The sequence below is a fragment of the Gymnogyps californianus genome, chromosome 3 (genome assembly GCF_018139145.2).
Source record: "Gymnogyps californianus isolate 813 chromosome 3, ASM1813914v2, whole genome shotgun sequence".
Taxonomy (NCBI): domain Eukaryota; kingdom Metazoa; phylum Chordata; class Aves; order Accipitriformes; family Cathartidae; genus Gymnogyps; species Gymnogyps californianus.
This window is the reverse complement of record NC_059473.1, coordinates 72,390,603-72,417,191: the sequence shown is the minus strand read 5'-3', so window position 1 is coordinate 72,417,191 and position 26,589 is coordinate 72,390,603. Positions and strand designations below refer to the sequence as shown.

The 26,589-nt window shown below is 39.5% G+C and overlaps 1 protein-coding gene across 1 annotated transcript in view; it reads right to left on the bottom strand.

Annotated features, from left to right (window-relative positions):
* The window catches only part of CEP85L (centrosomal protein 85 like), a 121,343-nt gene that overhangs the window by 16,338 nt on the left and 78,416 nt on the right, over nucleotides 1-26,589 (bottom strand). The window contains exons 4-5 of the mRNA XM_050895032.1: nucleotides 15,502-15,623; nucleotides 1,827-1,944 (exon numbers count right to left, since the gene is read on the bottom strand). Of these exons, the coding sequence (XP_050750989.1) occupies nucleotides 1,827-1,944; nucleotides 15,502-15,623 (240 nt within the window). The remainder of the gene's footprint in view (nucleotides 1-1,826; nucleotides 1,945-15,501; nucleotides 15,624-26,589) is intronic.

Genomic DNA, 26,589 nt, shown 5'->3' with positions numbered 1-26,589 from the left:
CATTCACAACACATGCAAATGAACATTGTGGAGCCACTTTCCCCCTCAGATTTATGGAAGAGGTGTGACTTTTCTTCCAAAAGAAACCCCTGAAAATCCAGACAAAAAGTGTTTTCAAAACAAATCACTGCCACTGCATTATCATACCATCCCCTAGGAAGAAAAACACTATAAAATGGCTATGACTATATTAAAGTAAGAGATGCTCCAATCTCAAGATCCTTCTAAAGTAGAACATTAGTACTAGTCAAACCTCAGAGCTATCACACCTGAGGTGCGGAATGGTGCAGGGACAAGCCTGAGACTACAGCTACAATCTGTAGGGAGGCCTCCTACCTTCTGTCCTGTATACCAAAACCCTCCTCCCCTTCCATTTCATGCAGGTCAATATTACTCTTCTACCTCCACTGCCCACAGACAGACAAGCACAAAATGGAAATCAACTGCATGTGGGATGAAAAAGGAGATGCTTCCCATTACACTTTCAGTTTCAAGCTTCTTTTAATAACATAAATTGGTATCTTTAAAGAAGTTATACAGACAGTATTTTTAACTAGTAACATTCCTTCAGCAAAGCATTAAAAGAGATTAAAACCTCCATTAAAGGGAGATTTGCATTTGCAAAGTTCACCTTATAGAAGGCACACAAATCAAGCAGAAATCCTAATACATTATAAACTTTTTTAAATTATGAAAGATGAATGCATCTGCTACTTTATTTGAAGTGTATTATGGTATACTAAGATATGTACACTAAAACTTCAGTTTCTGCATTAATATACCCCCCCTCCCCCCAATCTTAATCTAGACAGAATTTTAAAGTAGCCTATAAAAGAACTTCTGGAAGCACCAAAAGCCACGTTCCTAGATGTCTGAAAAAGTTTCTGAATACATAACTTCACACCGAGGCTCCACCTGAGTTTCTCTCCTGTCTCACACAAACCAGATTCTCACCTGATGTCCAAGGACATAATTAATGTCATGCTGAAGTATGCTAGCTGAGATCCTGGAGCAGTGTTTGCGACAGAAAAAGATAAGGTAATAAAAGGGGGACAGAAAAGCTATTTCTCTGCCTATCTGCCTTTAACATTCTCTTTCTGCATTGCCTTTTAGATATGCCAAGGTCTGAAGATGGAATTTGTGTGCTACAACAGGGTAGCAGCCACAGTCCTCAAACTGATCTGCATTTCGTGGTTAGCCTATGCTACCTCATCCTTACACTTTCTGATATTTGTGCTAGTTAGATAAAAATTAGGACAGGTATGCCTAAAATACCACCACACATTCCCTTTCAGACTAAGTGTTCCCTAGGGGTACTAATCCATATCCTTTTCAGGTGTCTTGTGCAAAGGTCTTCCACCAGTCTACCTTCTCACATCTCTTCCATCTAGTCTACTGATATAATCTAACCACTCCTTTGGGCAGTACCTCCTTCTCCTCTTCAGAAAACCTTCCATCCGTTGTTTTCAGATACTCTCTTATCAAACTACTTTATCTCCTAGTATCTCCCTGTATAACTGTGCTACATGCACGCTGTTAAACTCTTATTCTTACAGCGTCACAATCCCTCATTCTTACCCCATTTTTATCAGATTTCAAAACAAGTATGTACAAAATGTTAATGTAACTTAGATTTCTGCAAATATAAGGTAAACTACAACACTTAGAGGCTATTCTCCTCTACACAATTTACAGCTATACAATTACACAGCCATCAATAATCACAAAAGCTCTGCATTTTGGCCTGCAGTAAATTGTGAACATACTTTCAGGTGTCCATTACTGGGCAATGGAAAGCTTTGCTGAAAGAATAATATCCATCCTACCTGCAAATTAGTCAGGTAAGGTTCTTCACAGTTCACAAGATGGCTCAGTCTTGCATGTTGAGCTCGTAATTCATTCTCCCTTATCTTCTGATGTAAATTGTTAATTTGCTGCTTTTGCCTGTAATACACAGATTTTATTTGAAAAGAAAAGGAATGGAACAGAGATTAAAAAACCATAGATCTTAAGACTTATACTGAAGAATACTGTAATAATACTATTCAACTATCCTGGATCTACATCAGCTGTGGGCTTTTTCCCACCACAGCCAGACTGCAACGAGTCTAGTTTACCACTAGGTGTGGAATCTCATCAGGATATGAGCTATTAAAATACAGTTGCCATGTAACTTTCATTTAAGCATACCCCAAAGGGTCTATGCTCAATTGGCAATAATAAGCAAATCTTGTAGAAATACGACTTGAAAACTCTATCAATTTTGTGGGGGTTGAGGGAGGCTTCTGTTGTCATTTGCTCCTGGGGCCAGAAGCATAAGCAAGAAAAAGTATACAGAAAGCAGAATGAAAACTAACAAAACTTGCACCTTCATTTTACTTTGACTTCTCCTGCTCAGCCCCTCTCTCTTTGCCAGAGCTGACTTTTGACACAGGTTAAAGAGATTTACAAATCAAGCGGAGCAGAAAGAACTTAAGAAGAAAAAGTCGTTATATAAGATAGCCACCATGGCTTTCCTGCAAGGTCTTTCTTTTTGCTTTGCTCAAGACTTTCTCAGTCAACTGCTTTACATAAGATGTACCCTACCCCTAGGGTAAAATACCGCACTGCGTACTAAACCAGAATTAACCTCTTACACCAATCGCTTGGCCAGTGTACAGCAGAAACAGTATCACTATTATATCACTTTATAATTATATCACAAATTATACCACTGTTTAAATCATGACTGCATTTGAACTAGCATGACTGCAGGGCAAATACGAGCCAGGTCTCAGCCCCAGCCCACATTACAGCCCTGTGAGGTCTGCTGTACTCTATGGAGTGATGGGCACCTCAATAACTGACTCCAGAATGGAGTTGTCAGCACCCACCAGAAACACACATAGCAACCTTCTCAATAAACTTAAAACCAATTTTGTACACTCCTTTCATTTCCCTTTTTCCTTCTTTTTCATACTAGGATATATTTGCATGCAAGCATGAAATTGTTTCTCAAAGCTTCACCCCTACGCATGCAGTATGATTGGCTTTTGTGGAAACCATGATGCTGAACCAAGATGACTAAACTCAATCTTAAGAGGAGATAAATGGCAAACACAGGTTAACTTCAAGGGAGAAGACCTGCCTGTGCAGACACTGGAAAAGCAAATCCTCCAGAAGTACAGGAAAAGATCAAAGTTGGTTTGCTTTTTTAAAACTTGGGGAGGGTTGTGTTTAGGAAGAGCATCTCAGAAGTGTTAGCATGAGTATATAAAATATGTATTATACAATCTATAAACTAACACAAAAGATGTATTAGTTGAAGAGATGCCAACTGCAAATTTTAAGAGGAAAAATAAGACACGAAAACCCAATTAAAGGGAATATTTTAGCCACGTGCATTCTCCTAGCTAGCCATCAGCCAACTGCATCCCAATTATTTGGTTTACAAGAGGAATTTAATATTTCAAAAATAATTAATATATTAGAAGTTAAACTTTTAAGCTATACACTTTGCAGAAGACATGATGCATGCCTACAGAACATCTTTTTTATGTTTCCCTATTTTTATACCTATAAAGAATAGCAATGAATGGATACACAGTATAAACAAGTTGTAATTTGGTAGTACCTGAGAACAATTCGTTCAATGCAATTCATAAAAACAGAGCAACTGAATGTATTTATGTGACTGCATAGCAAGTCTTAAAATATTCTGTATCATCACAGGTGATTTTGAGGCTTCCCTCTTCCATTCCACTATCTAGATGGAACAAGCTTGTACAAATATAAAAGGAGTACGTAACACTGAAAGACTTTGTATAATTCTGGTTGGCATCTGTACAATGGCACTACAAACAAAAAGCTTCAAACTGATTTTGGGAGAAGCAGATTTGAAGACTAGGTAAAAGAATATGCTCTTAACTTGTAACAGACCTTATATGAGCCCAAGAGCTAGTATAATCATATGAGAAAACATAAAGCCTTGATGACTTCTGTGCATGCTTGGTCACAGATACCAAAATTATTTAGTATGAGTTGTCTTAACCTATAAACAGAAGTCATTTTTCATTTCTTATCACCTTATTGCTTACTAGACAGATCTATTAAAATATCTTTGCCCCATGTGTTTTAAAATTATTTATCCATTTGTCACTTACCCCTGGAAGGCACTACGTGATTTTCTGTTTGTGGCTGATTGTATCTTAGCAGTGCCTTCCTTCACAGGCAGGACTTCAATAGCCTAAACTAAACACTACAGCCTGCAGTAAATGTTTTAAAATATTTTTGAACTTCCAATGTAGTTTGAACTACATTACCATATTTCCTTTCATAATCCTCTCCCTACCCTACCAAATCCCTGCAGGAAAAAAGGTGAGACAAATTAATCCGTGATGAAACAGAGCTGTGCTAGCAGAGTGTAACTAGCTTGCTTCTTTTCACTCTGCAAAGCATGAAACTCTCCACCATTATAAAACCTTGCCAACAAAACACACCGCAGAAATGTTTTAAGGCTGTGTAGATCCTGCACAACTTCTTTGCATAACTGCCTCTCTGAAAATATCATTAACCTCACAGCACCCAGAAACAAAAATTCTGAAAACAGCCCAGCAGTCACAAGCAGAATAGAAGATAAACACCATGGAAACATATTTACTATTTACATAGAATCCTATAAGTCTTTGGAGACTTCATACCAGATGCATTTTATCACTGATGTTCTCATATGCTAAGACAGTTTTAATCCTCTGTTAGCCCACAGCTGTTACTATTAATCCGCTGCATAGCCACAGGCCATGAGCTTTATTTAAAGGGAGTGTAGAAAGTTCAAATGCTCTCACAAACACAGCTTGCGTATTACGGGAGGAACACTGTCCCCAGAAGCCTCCCTATTACCAATCAATCATCCCAACACTTTCAAAAAAAAAACCAAACCAACCAACCTTCAGCATTTAGGTGCTTTCAAGTTTCTGCTCAGATACATGGCAACTGCCACTCTGGTTAGGCCAAAGCCAGATATACATAATCTTGAAACTGAGGGATTTTACCTTCTAGACAGCAAAGCTACTCTCACCTTGTATGTTTATACATACAATGATTATAACCTCATGCATATCCTCCAAGTTCGCAGAGGGCCAGACTAGAGCAGACCAAACCTCTCTAACCGTTGTGACCAATGTTGGCAAACTCTGCTCCACTCTTCCCTTTCTCTGATCAGGTGCTAGCACCATCGAGTCTCCCCAAGGGTTCAAGATGTTTGGGAAAAAAAAAAAAAAAAAAAAAGATTAAATTAACTTTTTTTTTTTTTTTTTTGCACCATAGACACTGGAGTTACGCAGCTGCACTGCATCACTCTGACCTACTCCTTTTCCTGTAACTTTCAACACAGGAATTTCCAATTACTCAGTCTTACAAAGGACTGAAGTCTCCAGACATTGAGCTCCTCAGCCTTTTGTGATTCCAGAAGCCATCTGCGTACAAGTGGGTGCAGGCTGTGGCCTGAGCTCAAGGCATGAGGGAATCTGACAGGAGCCCACCCTTGAGACTCACGTTTACAGAAACCAGACTGTAGCTCACACAACCAGGTTCAGTGAAAATACTGTACCTAGGTACCATGGAAACTGCTCTCCTTCACAAATTCCCTGGGTTTTTTTTCCCCATGACTGAGTGTTACAATTCTATGTTGATGGCAAAGTAAGAGTTATTGGCATATTACGTGAATGTCACGGGACTTCTGACACGGTTTCATTCAGCTCCTTATTCCAAAGGGAAAATACTCTATTTCACTTCAAGTGTCTGTCTTGACACATCCCTTCCCCTTACTCTCAGCCTTAAAGAGAAGAGAAAAGGAGGCAATACCCTGCTCTAAAGTCATCAATCAACCAAAGAGAATCAGAGGGGAGAAAAGTTTGTTGGTTTTTTGTTTGTTTTTTTTAAAAAGTCACAAAAGGCAGGAATGAAAGACATCCTTTTGGGAGGGACATTTAGAAGTGTTCCTTATTTAAATTGCTGTTTCAGAAGAAAATGTCATTAAAAGATGTATGAACTTTAACTCTTCTATCCAATTGATTAATACAAACACGACACTAACAACATTGTTTTCACAAACACTTCTGGCACAAATCTTTCCAGCTGTCCCTCAAGGTGTAATATAGTCTCCAGGAATGGGGGGTAGTGATGCAGAAGCAAACAGATAAAAAGAGAATTGAAACTCCTTTTGAACTAGAAGATTGTCTGATACACAGAAGACCATTGCAGTTACCCACAGAAGAGTTCTGCACTGAAGACACTGTCTTGTATTTTTCTCCAGATATAATGATTTTAAGGCTTTTTTTTCTCAGAAGAAACCTGCTTGTTATGTTTTAATTATTATTATAATCATTATTATTTTTCATCTAAAAATTTCACTGATACCCTGGACTATGCCTTTTCACCCCATTTTTTGAACCTCCAGCCATAATTTATAAATATCCTGAGATCAAATCCTCCTTGTGCTACTCCCAGGTATATTCTTTCCAAGGGAACTCAGCTGAAGTGACAGGTTCAACATACATGACTCAAGTGGTGGCTACATGCTCTATGGTCCCCTATAACCACCTCTTTTGTCCCAATTCCCACGTTAGTTATTTACATGCTAGCTAGATTATTTACGGAAAACCCTACTATCTTCACAAAGTAATGACTTTGGCTTACTTCCAGGTCTTGTAAAACGCGCACATCTTTTGTTCCCTTTTCTTCTATTTCCTCAAGCATTCTTTATTTTTGTAAACAAAACTTCAAGGCTTCAGTTGTGTTTCACTACTGCAGATCAATGATACTTTGTAAGGAAGGAAAAATTAAAAACCTGTCATTGCAGATCATACCATTCTCTCGCCTTTCCTGGAATTACCAACTATTATCCCTACACGAACCGCTGGCACTAGAGACTAGGCTACCTGACTAAGATGTTGATTCTGTGTAATTATTTTTATGGCGTTTAAGGAGAGTAGTTGTCCTTATCTGACTTCCTGCCTGCCACAGATACTTCCATTCCCACACAGTAACCCCTGTGCTGAGCCCAACAATTTAAATCAAACTGAAGCACATCAATCATCAGGAAGCTAAAAGCCCACACTCAAGGGACTGAAACTGATGAAGTGACATATGCCAGCATGATTCTGACAGGTCTCCGCCAATGTCCTTTGCTGTAGAAGAAAGCAAAAGCCCTTGATCCTGAATGCCACTATGTTTGGGGAGAAAGTCAATTCTGAGCATCAAGCGTACAAGAAGGGTGGTTCACTAAATCTGGCTCAAATTTCTATCTTTCTGATGCTAAGGGGATGGGGGACAAAAGTATATCCTACAATACTTTCAACCAATTATGCACCTAAGGAAAAAATCACTCTTTTTAAGCCCTTGCAAACAGCAAAACAGCCCACCAGCTATCCTTTTCTCTTGTAATGACCATTAGTGTGCCCTAACATCAAATAACTGTTTCTAGCTTGCCTAAAGCCAGGTCTGTAAATAAGCAGCTCACTTTCAGTTGGCATACGCAGATGACAAGAAGAAAATGCATTAACACTGTGCTGCCCCGTCTATTTGGGGAGAGGCTGTCGGTATCTCTCCTGTGCCCTGGACATCAGCTCTCAGCACCTCACTGGATCACGGCCCCCTGCCCACCCCCTCATGCTCCCCAGGAAGCCCCGGCCCTTGTGGGGCTGGAAGGGACAGAGTAGAGTGAGAAGTTACTGGGGCTGAAGGAGCTGTGGGGTAAAAAAAACAGGGACAGTCTTGTGGTAATATGAACAATGCTGGCCCTGAGCAAACTGTGGGGCTGGTCCCTGGACCTGGGGCCCTGAGATGATGCTGAAGGTGAGGGACTGACTAGGGAGAGCTGGTGAGGAGGAGAGGCAAGAGTTCAGGCAGCACTGCTGTGGCTCTCCTTCCCCTCCATGGCACACTGTGGGTACCGCCCAGCCAAGCTGCCACAGCTGGAACAGGGACCTCCGCTGTGGCCCACCCTGGCATTGCTGTGCAATCAAGAGAGTTAGTGTTCTTCTGCACATCAGTGAAGGGAGAAAGGCAGGCCAAATACTGGCCTCAGTGATAAGAGCATCACCTCATTAGGACATTTGTATTTAAAGGTCAGACTCAGAAAACACTTAAAGGCAGGCTAGGGAATGAACAAAAAAGGCTTCACATGTGCGTTTCAGTTACGGGTCTGCTAAATTTGCAGTCTCTGCCCACAGACATAAGGGGCTGCTTCTGATGGTACATATTCCCTGTGTCACTATTCTATGCAGACAAACATGGGGAAGACAACATGCTATGCCCCATGAAATGGCAGCCAAAGCTCCCCCCATCCTGGATGACTGTGACTGCTTATGAAGCTGGGTAGAATCCAGAGGAAAACTATTGGTGCCACTTGACACTAACTGGATCCATTTAAATGAGCAAAAAAGAAAGTTACAGCCATAAGAGTAAAGTATCGGGGGGGGACGACAGACGGACGGGACAGACAGATCTCGATTTTGATTCATTTGTAGTTCTATCCTTTAGCTCAAACAATCCCCTTTGAAAGCTCAAGTCAGCAAGCATAAAGGATGTGAGATAGCAGAGAACAGCACTCAGCTCAACACGCACAAGCTTGGACTGTCTTCAGAGACAAGCACTAATAAGTAAACTGCTTAATATACAAATTGTTTCTCTGTATGTCTCAAAAACATCAGTACAACATAACTGACATTCACATCATTTTCTCATATTCACACAGGACAAGTGAACTGTGGACATGTACTTACACAGACACTCATATATGCATTCATCTGGAAAGAAACCATATTTTCTTCCTGGGACCAACTCATCTGTTCTCCATAAACCCATCTTACCCCTCACTCTAACATGAAAGAGCCTTTAGAAACCCATGTCTGCCAGAGAAGCACTTCCTCCCCTCAACTTTTAAGAGACTTCAATTAGCATAAATCTAAGTCCCACACTACAAGTCAAGATACAGGTCCAGTATCTTTCAACACTTCAAGGACTTCAGAACAGACCTTCCTCCACCACGGAAGGGACATTAGTAACTTCATAACAAATCAAATGACAATTGATGCTTACCTTCAAAAGTCGTAAGTTAACGAGAAAGAGTTGCTTTAGGTGAAAATGTCTGAGCAGATTTCCTCAGAATCGGGATGCAAAGTAAAATATAATATGGATCCTTCTGTATTACAAATATAATTTATTCCACACTGTAGTTGGAGGTACGCTGCTTTGTTTTGTTGCTTAAGAAGTTGGATACTAGTTTTTATATCCCTTTGTTTTAAAGGCATGATCTCTTGGGACCACAAGTCCAAACGTGCAGAGTACTGATAGGGATAAAGATCAGTAGCAAACAAAGTCCTAAAAACAATGTGAATACATTTTCCGTAATTTGGAAGATAATGCCAAAGAACCCCAACATCAGCAAAGCTCATGAGAAAAGATGATCTCAAATTTCCTATGCAATAAAGTCTGGGGGTTTTGGTGAAATTAAGAGCCTGCAGTTCAAAGTGAATACTACCTTTCCACCAGTCACAGGAGAACTCATCTTGAAGAGAAGATGGGAACACTACCTCTGGGAGTCAAGTGGTGATCTCTGTTCTGGATAGACTGTTATTTTTTAAATGAGTTTTCTGAATTGCACAGAAGTCTGAAATGCTAGCCTGACCCACAGGAGATTAACTAGTGCTGAAGCAAGGCAGGCAAGAGCACAGTCAGCAACTGTAGTCTACTTTCTCAAACCCTCTGGGCTACTTAGTCAAGGGGATGTGAGGCATAGGGGGACACAGACACGACTGTCTGCGCAGACAGAGGACTGCACCCTCCTTCCCACGGTGGGAGGTTTTTGACTTCTGCAGTCTCCTGACAGGACGAATACAGAGCAAGCCTTGCACCTCCCCTGCTGCTCTCAGTTCTGCCAAATACTAGAACTTCCTAAAAATATTTAAATCTACAGAATAGAAAACGGCTCAGCACCAGTTCCACAGAAAAGGATCTGGGATTGCAGCTGACCAAAATTACACAACATTGTACTGCAAAAAGCAAACACTACACAAGCACAGCCTGCGAGAGAGACAAGCGCTCAGCCAGAGGGAGGCCTCAACTGGCCAGTTTGGACACTTCAGGGAAGACATACTAATCAGGTGGAGAGATCTCAAGGAATAACAAAAGCTACCAGAGGTCTAGAAAACATGACCTAGGAGGAAAGACTAAGTCATATTAGGAAAAGTTTTCTAATGTTTCAGCTAATTAATCACCAAACTGTCCAACCCAGAAAGGTTATAGAACATCTGCTATTGAAGATAGCAATAGCATAGACATCTACCAGGAGTGACACCACTACAGCTTGTCCACCTTAGGGCCTGGCAGATAGGTTAGATAGGTCCTTTCTAGCCCTATATCCTCTCATTATTGCCAAGATTTAGGCTATTATGTGAAAACTAATGTTAACAAATTCCATTTCATCGATATTACTAGTATTCACCTCTGAAAAGGTGAACTTCTAAAACTGCTAAAATAATTACTCTAACAAAATCTTCCTGAAAGTTTACCAGCCCAAGATACAAAAGCCTCAACCACAAAGTTACCTGGGTGATTGGTGATATTGGGGGGGGGGGGAAGCATCTTTTTCAAGCTATTATTGCAAGCAAGGAATATTTTAGACAGCAAGACACTCTGAGGAGGTTCCTCACAGTCCTACTCCGTGCACCAGACTCCCAGTTATACATGCATGCACTCAGACACGGGGTGGCATAAAGCTTTCTCACAAATGACATCAAATTATCACTCAAGTGGATATGCTAATGCTGCAGATCTTAACAGACCATCCCAAATTAAGAGAATTACAGCTTTACACTAACAGTAACATGAGCACTATCAGAGCACATACAGTTTGATGTCAACTACTGAAGTCAGGACAATTTGACATAAGGCAAAGAAAATCTAATTCTCTTGTCCCAATGAAAACATCTAAGCATAATTCAGCTATGGATGGAAAGCTAATGATTTAGCAACTGTTTTAAGAATGTAAATGTTGTTATGCTCTGAGGAATGACAGCTATTCACTAAAATTATAGTTCTACATCTACCTTTCCTTAAAAATCTGTTCAAATGCCCTTAAGCTGTCTGGAAGAGAACACTGCATGCACAGTGTTACTCTCAGCAGCTTATGTCATATGTTCAGATATTTGGCATTTATTCACATACCCCCTATATGAAGTCCCTGCCAAACAAACAGTGCCAGGACCACACTAGAGACATCTACAGCGGCTGGCCAGTCTCAAGAGACATTTGCAATTGTACCAAACACTGTAATTTCAGTGTTGTAAACATACTGAACAAAGGAGCAACACAAAGAATTAAAACGTGATGCCATAATTTTCTAAACCAATACAAACACTGTTGGCTCCCTCTGGTGCTACATATAACGTAGTGTTACATACTAAACCACCAAAGAAGTAAGGCAACGATATAATCCAATTATTTTGTACAGTAGGTGACAGACATTCTAGTAATAAGTGTTACAGCAGCAGATTTCCTCTCACAGATAAGATCCTTAAGTCCTTATTCACAGCCTGTACCAATAGCTCTTATGTGGAGAAAACATGACACACACCTTTAAGAAGTGCCATTGTGATCCTGTGCACACACACACACACCAGGCTCCCCTCCTCATGTCACCTTTTTGCTTCCTCAAAGTACAGTCTCCATCTCATTTTTTAAGAGCAGACTCAAAAACCTTTTTCAGGCTCTAATTCATTAAATTGGCAGTGACTCCTAGAGCAGTTTTAAAAAGCAAACCAAAACCACTTTTAAACCCACCCATTTATGCTACTATGTACATTTATACTTAAAAATATGCATTTGTTATGCCGAACAGACTACATAAATCAATTTTAACTGATCTATTACTAAATCCACTGTTTAACACAGTGTATAGAATAAAAATCAAGCCACTTGTTCTATTCACAGATGCAAGTGGCTGTTTGGGTTTTTAAAAATTCTATTCACGGCTTTGAATTTCCAGTGACACACCAAAGTATCCAAGTATGATTATTTACATTGTAAGCATTATTCCTTGAATCATTTTTAACAACTATTTGAAACTTGCTTGCAGCTATTCCAAACTGTTAGATTTCCAATGCAAAACAAGGAAGTTTAATAACGTAATCCAGAAGGGCTGGATTTTTGTTGCCTTTTTATCATTGTGTGGAAAGAAGGGAAGCAGGCAGCAGGTTTCTCTTTCCTTCTCCTGCCTCTCCTCCCTTTATTAAAAAAAGGTAGAACCACCTAAGGATACTGCCCAGTACAGAGCCTCCATTTTCTACTTATCAACAGATTTAAGCACCGCTATGCAGAACAACCTGTGTGGCGCAAAGTGATGTTAAGCTCCTCCACCTCCTGGATTAGTGGGGCCCCACTGCAATTCCCAACAGAACAGTTTAACCTTAAAAAAACTGGGCAATGACCCTGTGGTTGAAAGGGAGGCTGGTGACAAGGGCAAGAGAAGGGTGTTCCTGGTGTGCTGCTTTTCATTCAGCTGTTCCTTGTACCTGTCAGCAGCAAACAGCAGGCTCTGGAGCACCACTCCAGCTGCTACCCCGCTCCTCTAGCTTCCAGACAGCAGGAGGTTAACCCATCTCTCCCAAGCTTCTGTAGCCCCAGAATTGAACAAGTCTTGCTGGCATCCTCCAGTTACCAGTTTGTAAATTCAACATGAGACATGACTTAAGGAGACCACACCTTTTAAAACTCCGTGAGAAACACAGGTACAAAGGGCCTGCTCAGCAAACACCTACTACCAAACCTCAGTCAACAAAAGAATCGCTCCTCCACTTCCTGAAAGCATAAATTCTGTAATTTAACTACCACCATCTTGAATCCTAATTAACCACACTTTAGCAAACTTTATATATTCATTTTAGGTCACTATTCCCAAGTAAATTCAAATTCTGAAGAGAAGTTTAAAATAAGCTCAAGAAGACCAGGAGCTGGAAGATTTAGGTTTACTCCCAAACATCATGTTGACTCTCAGTGCAAGGCCTTGTGTCCCCATGTGTTAAATATGGATAATATAAAATTTTCAATTAGTGCCGCTTAGCGCCTTGAAGAAAAGTATTTTTCACACTTATGTCTTATTAATACCCCATCTAGTAAGAAATATAACATCAGTGCTTTATAATGGAGTTCTATTTCTAGGATTTTGGACAGCAGCTATGTACCATTTTCTCCATGAGTGAAACCAAAAATATTTTTATTTGTCATAGAAAACACTACCTCTTCAAAAAAAAAAAGTTGTAAAATCTTTCTAAATATGCAACATCGCCTTGTACTAATTTTAATTAATACAAACCATCTATTTTAAATAATTTTATTTCATTTTAAAATAACAACTTTTAAGGCAAATATTTTGCCCAAATGGAGGCTCAATATTCAAAAAAGAGCCTTTTCTGTGATGTATTATTATACTGCATTATTATAATTTACAACATGCCTAACTGTAACACCAAGTGTCTACTTAAAGGAAATGACTGTAACATCACTAAATGGTCTTTGTCTCGCTTCAATAGCTCCCAGAGTGTATTTTGCCTTTTCAGCTGAATGAAAAGGAATCATCTCAACCGACTTCTGGTCAGAAATCCAGAAAGAACTGTATTCACTATCGTAAAGTCACAGGAAAGTATGACTTGTACAAAAAAAGAACCAGCACACTGCCATTGGATATCGAGAAATAGCTTTTCTTCCTCAACACGGACAGTATCAGGTAACATTAGCAGGCAACTAGGTTACAAACTGTCACTTCAGAAACTTCACCCTTGACTGTAAACACATTTCCAGTGTGAGAAGAATAACATGAACTGCCTTTTTAGTTGCCACCATATAACAAGCCTTCATGTGGAGTGCAGAGGATGATATGCTCAGCAGAGGCACCAAAGGCTGCCCCTAGCCATCACGGGCAACATACTTACAAATGCTGCTGACAGCTTGGGCCAAGAGGTGGGCTGCAGGTTATACAGCATTACTACTGATATAGCAAGCCTGAAAAAAACCACTGTAATTTAGACAGCCTTTGAGCAGCTGATCAAAAGGTTCTGACAGAGGAGATCTAAGCAACAGTTAAGGATGTTTCCATTTTAACTGCTTATCCCCTTGAGAGATCACCACCTCTGTAGGAGAGCTGGCAGAGTGGGATGGTATGCCCATGCCTCAGCTGCTGCAGTTTGTAACTCTGCGTACCATTTACCTGCTGCAGAGGCAGGTAAACGCACACTAATATGCCACGTCAAACCAGGGAAGCTGATGCCGACTTTCATCACTACAATGCCAGCAGAGGTACTGGCCAGATTGCTAGGGGACAAACTCCTTAAACCACTACAATTCCTTGCTCTGTTGCAACAGAGGAAGGAACAGATCTTGCATAAGCGTAATTCTCCTGGTCCCAAAGTAAATTATGACTAAGTTGTCTATCTCCACCCGTTAAAAGAGAGGAACTGCTACACGAAATATAAAAACATTAATAGTGGATGCCTGACATTCCTGTGATCAACACACACCTGCTTTACACAGTTCTCCTCATGCTGTGGAGCAAAGTATCAGTAAGAGGGCACAACTACTTCAAGATCAGAACAACCACGCCTCTTTCAGCCACGAGCCAAGAGTTTATTATTAAAGCACAGACTAAGCCAAATTATAATTATATGAAATATAAAAATGCCCTTCTTAAATGTCCTACATCCAAACTCTGCAGCTCCTGATGACATCTGCTAATTTAGTGTAAGCTTCATTAAGCTCAAGCCCTTTATTAAAAGCACATTTTCCTCATTAAGGCTTCATGTTATCCAGACATCAAGAACTCCAGAAATTACTTCAGATATACTAGAAACTTAACAGCAGTGAGTTGCTGCCAAGGCCCATTTCAGATTGATAGCAATTTTAATAAGAAGCGATGTATTTACTGACATACAGATCCTGGATTTAATATGTTACTATCTGAAAAATTTGTATGAGCATTTGAATAGGATTTTACCACTGAATGTTACTGCAAAGGCCAATTTCTCAAAGCTTTATCAACTAGCTTCAAATATACTGCATTTCTGTATTTGTCACGGAAAAGAAAATCAGGGCAATGCAGTTTACCAATTTTCATCTTGCAAGTCACTTCCAAGACCTGTACAAGCAGAAAGGTGTCTGATACAAACCCCCAGACTGGTACGAAGCTAAGATGGGGAAGCTGACAGCAGAACTGGCTGTTGGTCTCGCTCTCCCTTTTCCATTGCGGAGGCATTAAACCTCTAACTAAGCTTCCAACTCTGTAAAAGACTTCTAGCCAGCAGCCAGTCTTCTCTCCTAGCAAGGATTAGCTCCCACATATTTGTGCATAAATATTTGCTGGACTGGAATCTAACAACTTTACTGAGTAAGCAGCTCTCCTGAAAGTCAGTTTCTACATCACAGCTTTTACATCATCTAATCTAATCAATGCAGCAGGAGCAGGTTACTCACCGATCGATCACAATCTCTTTCTGTCTTAGCAGCCCCTCTTTAATTTTCATTAGAGATTCCCAGTTGCTGAAGTCCTGATAGCTGGTAGCTGGGTAACTTTGACGAGATGTTCCAGTCGGAACCTGCATAAAATAATTGTAGAATAAGCCTCCAAAACAGTAAAGCTAAATAATATCCTAGATATTAGGGCATTTACAAAGTGGTTTGTTGTTTCAGAAACCTGACAGTTGTTTTTCAGTTTAATTCAGATTTGCTTTATATAAAACAATCAGATTTATAAACAGGTTTCTTAAAACAAACTTCAGTCCACTCTCACAAAACTTATTTTATCATTTCTCTACTAAAGATTCATAGCTCTGAAAGCATTTTGAGATGAAAAGCTCATTTAGAATTTAAGTACATAATTAAGACAAACACCACAAAATGTTCATATCCTGCTGCAATTCTTACAGTACTACAACCGAGATAGCTTGACAGCTTTAGACCTGCTGGTAACTGCAGATAACAGTTACCATTCCTTTCACTTGTTCGACTCCCACCTGTAACTTTAGCATATAGAGAAATTCCCCTAGATGTGTGTGCATTTAAAATACAGAACATGGGAATATAATTCTGGTTAAATTTTAACTATTACCAAGAATAAAAGTTTCACAAGTAACAGGTTTCAGGCTTTCCATTCATCTTCACAAAAGCCAGGCTATGTGTCTGACAACAAACTGAGGATGACAGTTGAACTGAATATGAACCAACATCATCATGGTTTGGAAGAAAAGTAAACAACTAACTGGGATGTTTAATCAAGAAAATTTTTATACTCAGAATATTATAAGTATTACAAATATTTGTATCAGGAATTCACATAAGGGAAGGTTTAAGTTAGAACTTCTGTAATCTGACTGAGGGATCCCAGCATCAGCTGCCATGAAGTATCATCTAATCTTCCACCAGTTTTTTTAATCACTGAAAAAATGGTTTCTCTTTTTATTATCTGGGAGGCACCCTGGACTATGTTGCCTTTTTATGTTTTTGGAAGAGAGCAGAAGGAAAAAAAAGTGAAAATATGGCTAATTTTAAAAAAAAAGTTTAAATAGATTTTAGGATATTTTTACTTGTATGGCTCTAAAATGTTTTAAATTTCATTTGAAATTACAATGAACTGTATTAAGACCAAGACATATCATCAACAATTAAAATTAGGTAAACAATTGTCAAGCAGTCCATGCTTCTGGTCAAAGCCTTACTGTGAATTATAACACTGAATGGAGAGAATTCATTGCCTAAATTCCCATACCATGATGTGCTGAAGTCAGGAACCAAATCCTGACAGGTGTGGTCTCTTCTTTAAGTTGAAAAAGTATTTTTTCCCATTCAGTCTAGTTCAGTTCAATCTCTACCTTGCCCATTGATAAATGGACAGAAACACATTTTCCCTCTTTTAATTTATAACTTAAAACCAGATATAAGATGACTAGACTTACTAGTTCTAAAATCCTTCAAGACTGTCACACCCTCCCCCCTCTCCCCGCCCAAGTCCAATTCATCTGCTTCAGGGAATACTTCATTTGCTTAACAAACTGGATAGCTTCAATAGCAAAATTAGTTACGAACTACTTTAAAAAAAAAAAAATCAACAATTCTACACATTAAACACTTCATGCCAATTTCTGGCCAAAGATACACTGAAAATGTTGACCATGTTCCTTGCCGGACAATACCAAGTATTGTATCTTTATTGAAAAGGCCATATTGACTGGATAAACAGTGCTTTTTGAGGAAAAGTAAAATGTGAAATAATATTAAAATCAAATTTTATCTTAAAATGGTTCACTGATTTATGACTATGGTTAATATTTCTTGTCCCATGCTCATTCACGATTTACATCCCACAAGCAATATAAAACACAGAAAACATGTGAAAATTCTCTCAATTGTTGCGCCTAAAAAAAGTGTCGCACACAACTGCTTACTGAAGCATATTCTAGGTTTGAAAGTTTTGTGGCAATAAAATTTGTCACATCTGCAATTTCTAGTAAGTCAGTCCATGAAACCTATGCTTGTTCAAGGAAGTTATGTTAAAGACGGCCCTGTACTCTACTGGGAGGCAAGGAATGGCAAAGCTAACCGCTGCCTGGATTAAGATCTACCACCCATTTGTTAACATTTGCGATTGATTTAACCGTTGTCTTGCTTCATTTTTCATGCACAGTGATCAATATTAGCATTAAAAAAATTCCTAAATTCGTGATATCACCTTGGCTTTTTTTTTTTTTTGTTTGGGCAGCAGTCTAATAAAACTTAGGAAAGATAACAAGTCATGATTCTTCCTGTAATACATGTGCAGAGTCTTTAAGGATCAATGAATCTAAAATTAATTTTGCCTGGGTTGTTCAGTCCAGACCAGGTAACTTCAAAGTCATCTTTGGTGCTTACAGAATACCTTAGGCTTGTCACATATTGTTCTATATTACAGTTATCCACATGACTGGCTGAATTAACAGGCACCAGCACAAAACTATCTCAGTGAAAGCCTCTCTTAGTCACACATGCCATGTTGTGCAGTGTAAAGTGACCACATTAGGAACTATCACTGTACTTTGTGTCATGAAATTTCTTCCTTTGCTCCTCCCACTATAGTGCTGAAGAATGCTTTTCTATATCCATGTCAATACCATTACGCTACAGTCAAAAAAAGAGAAAGAAATAGTCCTTAATGCAGTTGGGATTAGATCCTTACTTTTCAGAAACAGAAATTCCATCTCTACCCAAAAGAAACAACCCACAAGAGTATGACATGATAAAACAGGAAATATATGGCTTTATAAAGCCAAATCTACCCATTTATTGAGCAAGGTGAATTTTGTCTTTAAGACTGAACCATAAAAATGAAGAGATTAAATACAATTCTTTAAATATGAACTTATCTTAACTGAAAACTTTTTGGAAGCCACCAGTGGTTTCTCTAGCAAAATTCTTCAAAGCAAGCCCATTACTTCAATCTAGCACCTTTGCAAACTTAATAGTTTGCACTAAAATTAGAAAGAAACACTTCAACTTTGGTACAGTAAGTGACTATACAAGAAGTCAATTAAATATTAAGGCTGCTGAAAAGCAAGGCAATGAGTTTTGCCAAGTTAGGAACAGAGTAATATTTAGTCAATTAGATGCTAACAAAAGCGGGGTTTTTTTAAAAAAAAATCTAATATATAAGGCCTCCTTAGCTGACTGACCAAGATGCTTTTGGCTTTGGAATATATCTAATCTTATGGAGTATATATGCATGCTGTATATACATACATAACAACAAATAATCATTAGTTTGTATTATAAATGTGCTTCAATTTGTCACTCTGAACAGATGAAAACAACAAAAGATATTTCTGTTTCTGATACCATGTTTCAGCCAATTTAAAAAAAAAAAAAAAAGAATATGCTAAAAATACTTCTTAGCACTGCCCAGAATAACAAGACACTTGACTCATTTATGAGCACATGGTGTTGACTACTCCAAACAGCTTTCTAGCTGCTTTGAATGGTGTGGTAACACACAGGTGGTCCACTTACACTCGAGTATTTTGTCTCCTAAGGACACCAAACCAAATAGTGAGAGCAACATACACTTTTAGGACTCGTATACAGAAAGCCATCCACAACTCCAAGTCCTCAACTTGAATCCGCCACAACTACAAAACAAAATACCAGCTTGAAACACACAGCATTCTTTTCCATCTGCCCTAGAAAATACAACTATTTTTGTCGCCTGGCACCTCTTCCAAGAGTATCAGCCTTGGACTGAGAACATCTGTTCAGTTAAAACAGTATCCTTTGCACAGTGGCGTCCAAAGGTCCTCACTAGCTTGTTTTTTGACAAGGGCTTGGCCTTGACTTTCACGACCTGGCAAGCCTTCAAGTCACTGCTGAGGCACAACTAGCTGCTGGGGCGGGGGGAATCTTTGCTGTACTAGCCTATATGCAAATATTTATTGCTGGAACACACATTGCTGACTGATTCCATCATGTTTCTTAACAGTGGGAAAATAATTTTTCTCTGGACTAGATGGTAACAATGTTTGGATAACTTAGGCCAATAATGGCTGGGGTTTTAATTGTGCTAATTAAAATTATCTTCTCCAAACATGCTCGTAGTTTCCGCCTGAAGCGGTTCAGTGTCTCAGCACACAGAGTAGCACAGCATTCCATGTAACATGCTGTATCACAAAGTAAAGGTGGCGTCCAAAAATGTCAAAATGATAGCTAATCTCAAAAAAAGCGATGGATTTTAAAGGGTTTTTTTTCCTGAAAGTTGCAGTTTAAATAATTTAGCACTGTCTATACTACAACTGTAAAGTTTTCACAGCCCATTACTAACAGCTAGCAGAGCACCAAAAGTTATGCTAAGTGAATGATCCCTTTTGGCCAACTGCTTGCACTGCCCTACGCTATCATAAACGCCCCTCTGTAGGTATTGTTCTTCTCTCGCTGCATTTTACAGGCATTCATTATTCAGGAGAAATAGAATTCCTTGCATCCACAGCTAATCCAAGGCAAAGAATCGGCACAACCAATGTCAGCAGAGTACAAACGATTCCTTTTGCTTGACTGACAGTGCAGGAAACAAATATGAGTGTCCCCATGGGCTGTGCCTCAGGGACACGGCACTTGCCCTACCACCTCACTGGGCAATGAGGGAGAAAGAAGAGGTGGATGTGGCAGCAGCAAGCCCAAATGCACTATTATCACAGAGATGCCTCTTACGCTTTGCTCGTCTGTGATGGGAAAAGGATTAGATTTGTAAAGTCAGAGCAGTGGTCACTGATGAGCTCTGGAACTCCTCCCCGCCCTGGGTAAGGAAAGAAGGATTTACCCATCCCTTCCTCCCCACCCAGATTTCTTCCTAACATCAGGCCGAGTGTTTCAACTCACAACAGCTCCCTTAATTCAGACAATCCCAGAGGATCAGCCATCTTCTTGCCAGCAAAACACAAGGCTAGCGGCTCTCATGCAGGAAAAGCGAGAGGAGGCTGCAACCATGGAATCAGCCCCTAATTTTAAATCACTTTAAAAGCAAGGCAAGGAATCATTTCTATAGAAAGAGGCTGTGCCTTGCTGAAACACACTAGAAAGAACAGCCACAAAGAAGCATTATAACAGATTCCCAGATGGGTAAAAACAAGGCTATGGACTGATTCAAGAAATCCTGACTTGGGGTGTCTGTATTTCACCACCTTGTACTTACCACTCCACTCTGCTCCATCTTTGCCATTTAGGGAAGACAGTGTTTCTGCTCAGCAGGATATAATCACTACAATTCTTGGCAGCAACATCTAGGCTGTATCACACTTTGCTATAGTTTCACAAATCTCCAGCAGTCATGGGGGAAAGAACATCTAATCATGCCCTTGCACCCTTATTTCAGCCATGGTACACGTGGTGTTCTTTGGGGAATTTTTAATGAGGAGGAGGACGTAATTAAAATCAAAATTGAAACATCATCAAATTGTGAGTTACTGAGAAATACAGATGTATCGTAGAGAGGTTAGCATTGCCAACAGCAAGTGGTGAAATCCAGCGGGGGGGGGGGTGGTGTAAAAAAAAAAAAAAACAAACAAAAAAAACCCCCAAAACCCAAAACAAACAACAAGGCTTGGAAAAAACTCCCAAACATACTTTATACAGACATGCAACCTGCAAAGTAATTAATATAAGAGGGACCACAACTAACAGGGAGAATAAACGTGATAAGAGTTCACAACTTAACCTGTCTGAAAATCAGCTTAATGCAAGTCTGGATTGCCTATATATATATATATATACACATATGATATATCAGGTCACAGAGAAAGGGGGTGAGGGGAAGAATAAGACAGTGACTTTAAATAGCTCTGGCATAAACCCAGCTGCTGGAAGAACATGTTCGATTCTGGGCATCCTACTACCAGAAAGTCACTGAAATAGTAGAACGTGTTCAAAGAAGAGCAACTGTAACGATTAAAAAGCTTGGAAAGAGTGATTTATGAGCAAAGAGCTAAATACCACAAAGGCTGACGAGACATGAGATCAGCCAGCAAATACTTTGTTTCCTAGACTGAGAGTCCATACAAACCAAGGTTGACGGAATGAAAATTGAGATATGACAATTTGGGATAAGAGTATCAGGAGGGGGGGAATCAACGAAAAAACCCAAACAAACTAAAAAGGAGGAGAAAAATAGCAAAACCATCTCACAAACAACTGAAAGAAGATTCAGATTTTAAGATTTTAGGATCTACAATGAATAAAGTTTAGGAACTAAAGGGCAAGCCAGTCCTTACCTGATGACACATCAGGACTTCTCAGTGTTAGGGTTAAACTATGCTGGGACCAAGTATGTGTGACTAAGGACAGAACTGACTACACTGCGCTGAGAGGGGAATCACAGTTAGGGTCCAGCCTCATAGACTGAAAAACAAGATCGAAACTCATTTAAGAAAGTGCTCACCTTAAAAATATATAGCCACAGCTGAACTGCATGGATGCTACACAAAGGATTTCTACAGAATAAGCAGCCAGCATGACAGATGCACTAATTGTTATCCCAGTTTGCAGCAGTCTAAATTAGTGTTGGTAATTTGGAGTCTCAAAATTGGCTAAACAATACAACAAAAAAAAGAACAATTCCCACCCCTCAGCCCCCCTGCTATTTTCATGTGGTTTTTTTGCCATTATAGAATCAGACCCATTCAGTTTGACATTGCAATATCATACAGGGCTTTACAAAGCAAGCACATGGAGTCCTTTGCTACTGCACTAACCCGCTCCTCCTCCTCTTGGCAGCAAGTGTTTAAAATTGCGATAATGAGTTGTTGTGTTCTGCGGGGGGGGCAACGTGCCTCTCTTCGGTTAGATGGAACTGCATTATTGCATCTGTTGTATGACTTCTTAAAGCTTTTCCAACAAAAAATTAAAATGCTAATGCTGACTGTTTACAGACAACACCACTATCAGCATATCTTTTAGAAAGTGGAAAGCTTTCAAAAAGGAAAAGAATAAATAGTTACAGCATTAAAATGCCTCCTAAAAGCAGCACTCCCTCTAGCCATTACACTTTTTTCAAGAATGTTTGTCAAAGCCTCCTTCACAAATGAAATGCCCATTGCACACAAGGCATTACACGCTTATTAGAGACCTCACGGACTTGACCCACATAAGCCAGGGAGGAATTTGACTGTCCTACAAGTTACTGTTATTTGTACATTTACTTCTTCCCCAGCATTGTTTATACTGCAGCTGAGGCTTCTGAACTTTATCAAGGTCAGGTTTGGTAACCACAGCAAGAGAGGAAGACATGATCCCTTACCACAACAGCTTACAAATAAATTAAGAGCAAAGTATAGCAAGTACATGGTTGCTGGGTCTCCTGGTTTCGGCTGAGATAGAGTTAATTTTCTTCCTAGTAGCTGGTATAGTGTTGTGTTTTGGATTTACTAAGAGATGGGAGAAAACAAATGCTAAGGTCAGGTATGCTATTCACCACAGAGGAAAAAAAAAATTTACAAAAAGCAGAGAATTGCCACTGATGGCACAGTTACAGGGTTTTGATAGCAACCACACGGTCACTTAAACATGGCATAAATTTACACTGCTATCGAAGGGAGGGGGACTTGTTCTCCTGCCCCTTCTCACCACTTCAAACGTCCATACCTTTCAGCTCCCTCCTGACAGCCCTAGTCCTACACTCTCCCTCCATCCCATACACATGAAAGTTATTTGTATCCAGGTCAGGTTCCTATCAGATTCATTGTACAAGGCCATGTGAAATCTAGCGCTGGCACACACTGTTAAGTGGAAAAGCAGCATACAAGACAACACATCTTGCAGTAGCACAGCTTTGTGCTGGATTAGTATGAACACACAACCACAAGCTGAATTACCTCAACTCCAGACAGTGCCAAACCCTCCAAAAGTATCAGTTTGTGGACTGAGTATTTTCTAAGCTTCTGAAAAAAATACTACTACGCGGTTGCTGTGACACTGTCAAGTTACTGGCCAAGACCTGGTGTTTAGATATTCAATCAGTTCAAGAAAAGGAACTTCCACACGAAGGTGGCATAAGAGAATAAAAACAAAAACCTGATGCACTTTCTTATCTTTCGAAACAGTCCTGCCCTTGCTGGTTACCTGAATTATGAGAGCACACACAGGACCAGCAGCACAGTCCTAGCCTACAGGCAGAGACTGTATGTGTGAAATATCTGTATGTGCTCAGAATCTGCATCCAGCAGGGGCTCCTGAATTAAACAGGAATATAACAGGGGATTAGTAAGGGAAGTGAACCGGAATGCTGGCCACCGCTTAACTGGCAAGATTTCGTTCCCTCTAGCATCCTCGATGGTATTGTGCAAAAGCCTCAAACAACAAACTAAGAAGTCAATATATTAACTCTGAAAAGACGTTGCAAGATCCCTACATATGCATGTTGTTACTGTATGAGTCAAGGACAGTCTCATTACAAGAGGCTACAGCCACTCAACAGTCCTCTGACTTTCTCATCTCTGCCACCTTAAGCTACTACGTTCTTAAAGGGTGAAACTGGCACTCCCAGAGCTGCAGGCTAGATTATATACCCTCTTCTGCTTATCTTCCTATGAACAATTACACTTCTCTTGCTTTTATGTGTTGTTATAACATTCCTTTATACTCCATGCAACACCAATATTATTTTTGTCAGAAATCCTTTCCATTTATATTCTGGCAAATGTTATGAACACAAAACACTTCTAGGTGCCACTTAATATGACGTTAAAAGCAACAGTGCCTGGAATTTTCCACTGATAACAACTGGGTCTTTCCTAAGTATAGAAGCACTTGTTTTATTAAGTGTTCATTTTATCTTCCCATTACATTTAAATTCAAATGTTCTTCACTAAAAAAAAAAAAAAAAAAAAAAAAAAAATCTAGAGATGAAAGGGAGCTTCCACAAGGAGAACAACTTCAACCTTTTTTTTTTTTCCTTGAAGCTTTTCGTGAAAGCTTCACTGTTAAATTGATTTTTTTGATTCCTATTCTGGCCTGGAAAGCAGCATGACCAAAAAGTGACTACAGTTATTCAAAGCCCACAAAAAGACCATTGTTTTAAGTGCTGCACAAATATAGGACATATGTTATTCACTACAAAATTCTATGAACTGTACAAGACAGACAGAAATAGATTAGAAAAAAGAAATAGTTTGGAAGACACGATAAGGTGCAAATCAATCACGAATGGAAGCACCCCTAAAAGTAAAATATCTCAGTCATTTGCACTCAGGCATCCTCAACCAAGTTCTGATCGTTTATAAAAACCTTTATGTTAAATGCACATTGCTAATATCTACAAATACCAGTTTACTAAGGGCTAGTGTTGATTGCTCATTCATTACTTATTACTCCTGCTCATGGCCAAAAAAGAGTGGATGCAATAAGTGACCTAGAAAGCAAGCAAAAAGGCGTCTATTTTTTGCCAGCCTGCACAAACTCTGCAAGGATGAGCAGAGTTGGCCATCAGTCTTGCACAGAAATGGACAGAAGCCCTTCTGTAACAAGTGGATAATGAAAAGAGAGTGCAACTTGGGTGAATATTAGAAAGGAAAAAAAAAAAAAAGAATACCTACTTGCTGTGCAGTAATTGGAGAAGAAAATTTAAAAGAACCTAATAAGCACAGAGCATCAGTTTCTCTTAAGAAAACATGCAAGCATATGGAAAGAGAAGTAAGTCACTCTGAATGTAACATGAAGCAGGAGTACACATTTGCGGAAAACTGATGCTCTGCAAATTCTTTATCAAGGGTCCCAATTTTTCAAATGGAAGATCTTTACATTCTGCAAAGGGTGTTGGCCCCTGAACCAGAAAACTGAGCCTCTCTCCTTCTGCGTTGCATTTGTTTTAGCTTTTTGTTACTTCAAAAGAAATGAGCCATGAGTGTAATATTCACCAGACTTAACTGAAGTTAAAAAAAAGAAAAAACTCCCACAAAAATAAAGCAGAAACGTTCAAAATATTTACATGACAACAAACCCAAGTATTCACACAAACTCACAAAAGCACACTTTATTTAAAAATGGTAATCCAGAACTGGTCTTTATGGGCACTTCCAAAAAGAATGGAGTCTAGCCAAATTACTGGAACCTGTGCATTTCAAGTTTTGCAGATGCAACTTCTGTACGAGTTACAACTTAGAGCACATGGGGAAGGAATGATTAGGTAATAGACTGTTTTCAACTCCCTTTTAGGCTGATAAACCAAAATAGTAAGCAGAAACAAAGAACTGCCCCCCCCAACAAAATCCCCCCACCTTTGTTCTTCTCCAGCTCTCATTACCATGGGCACAGATTAAAAAAAGACAAGGAAAAAAGACAAGGATATTCTATGAACAGCAGCACGTGGGGGATTTAGTAAAGCCACCTTACTGGGGACTGGAAGACAAAAACAAGTTCTCAACAAAACCAGCCTCAGGCAGAGTTAATAAGGTCTACGCATGTCAGAGCTCTGCACAACATGAGTACAGTACTCATTTTCAACGTAGTCACCAATAAATGTAAAACTTCAGCAGATGGAAAAATCAGAGGCATACTCATGTTTTCTGCCCCCACTGCAGGAATTCTCCCTTGAAGGAACTAACTGTGTTTCACCCAGCAAACCAAGCAGGACAGCACATGGAGCTACTGTGAAAAGATTTCCATTGCTTCAGGCAGGGATTCTACCACCATCCCTGTAGAGCATCACATACATCACATATCATTATGTAAACAACAATTATTCAGTCACTTGCCCCAGAATTTTGAAAAAAAAACCCTTAATTTCTTTTTTTAACTCACATGGAAGACACCATGTACCTGCGTGACTTTCTAAATTTCAAAGGGAATTACAGAGGCTTTGCACCTCTGACAAATCAGGTCCTGGAATGTCTAAAGTCAGACACTGGAAAATCCTGGCCTGAAACTTCTGTGTCACTGACAAACAGAAGAAATGCAGACAGTTTAACACTGGACTATCTGAAAATGGGAACCACACAAGCATGGAACGTAGTCACACAATTTGTGTGTGGAGTAAGTGACAGATATTTAAACTGTTTG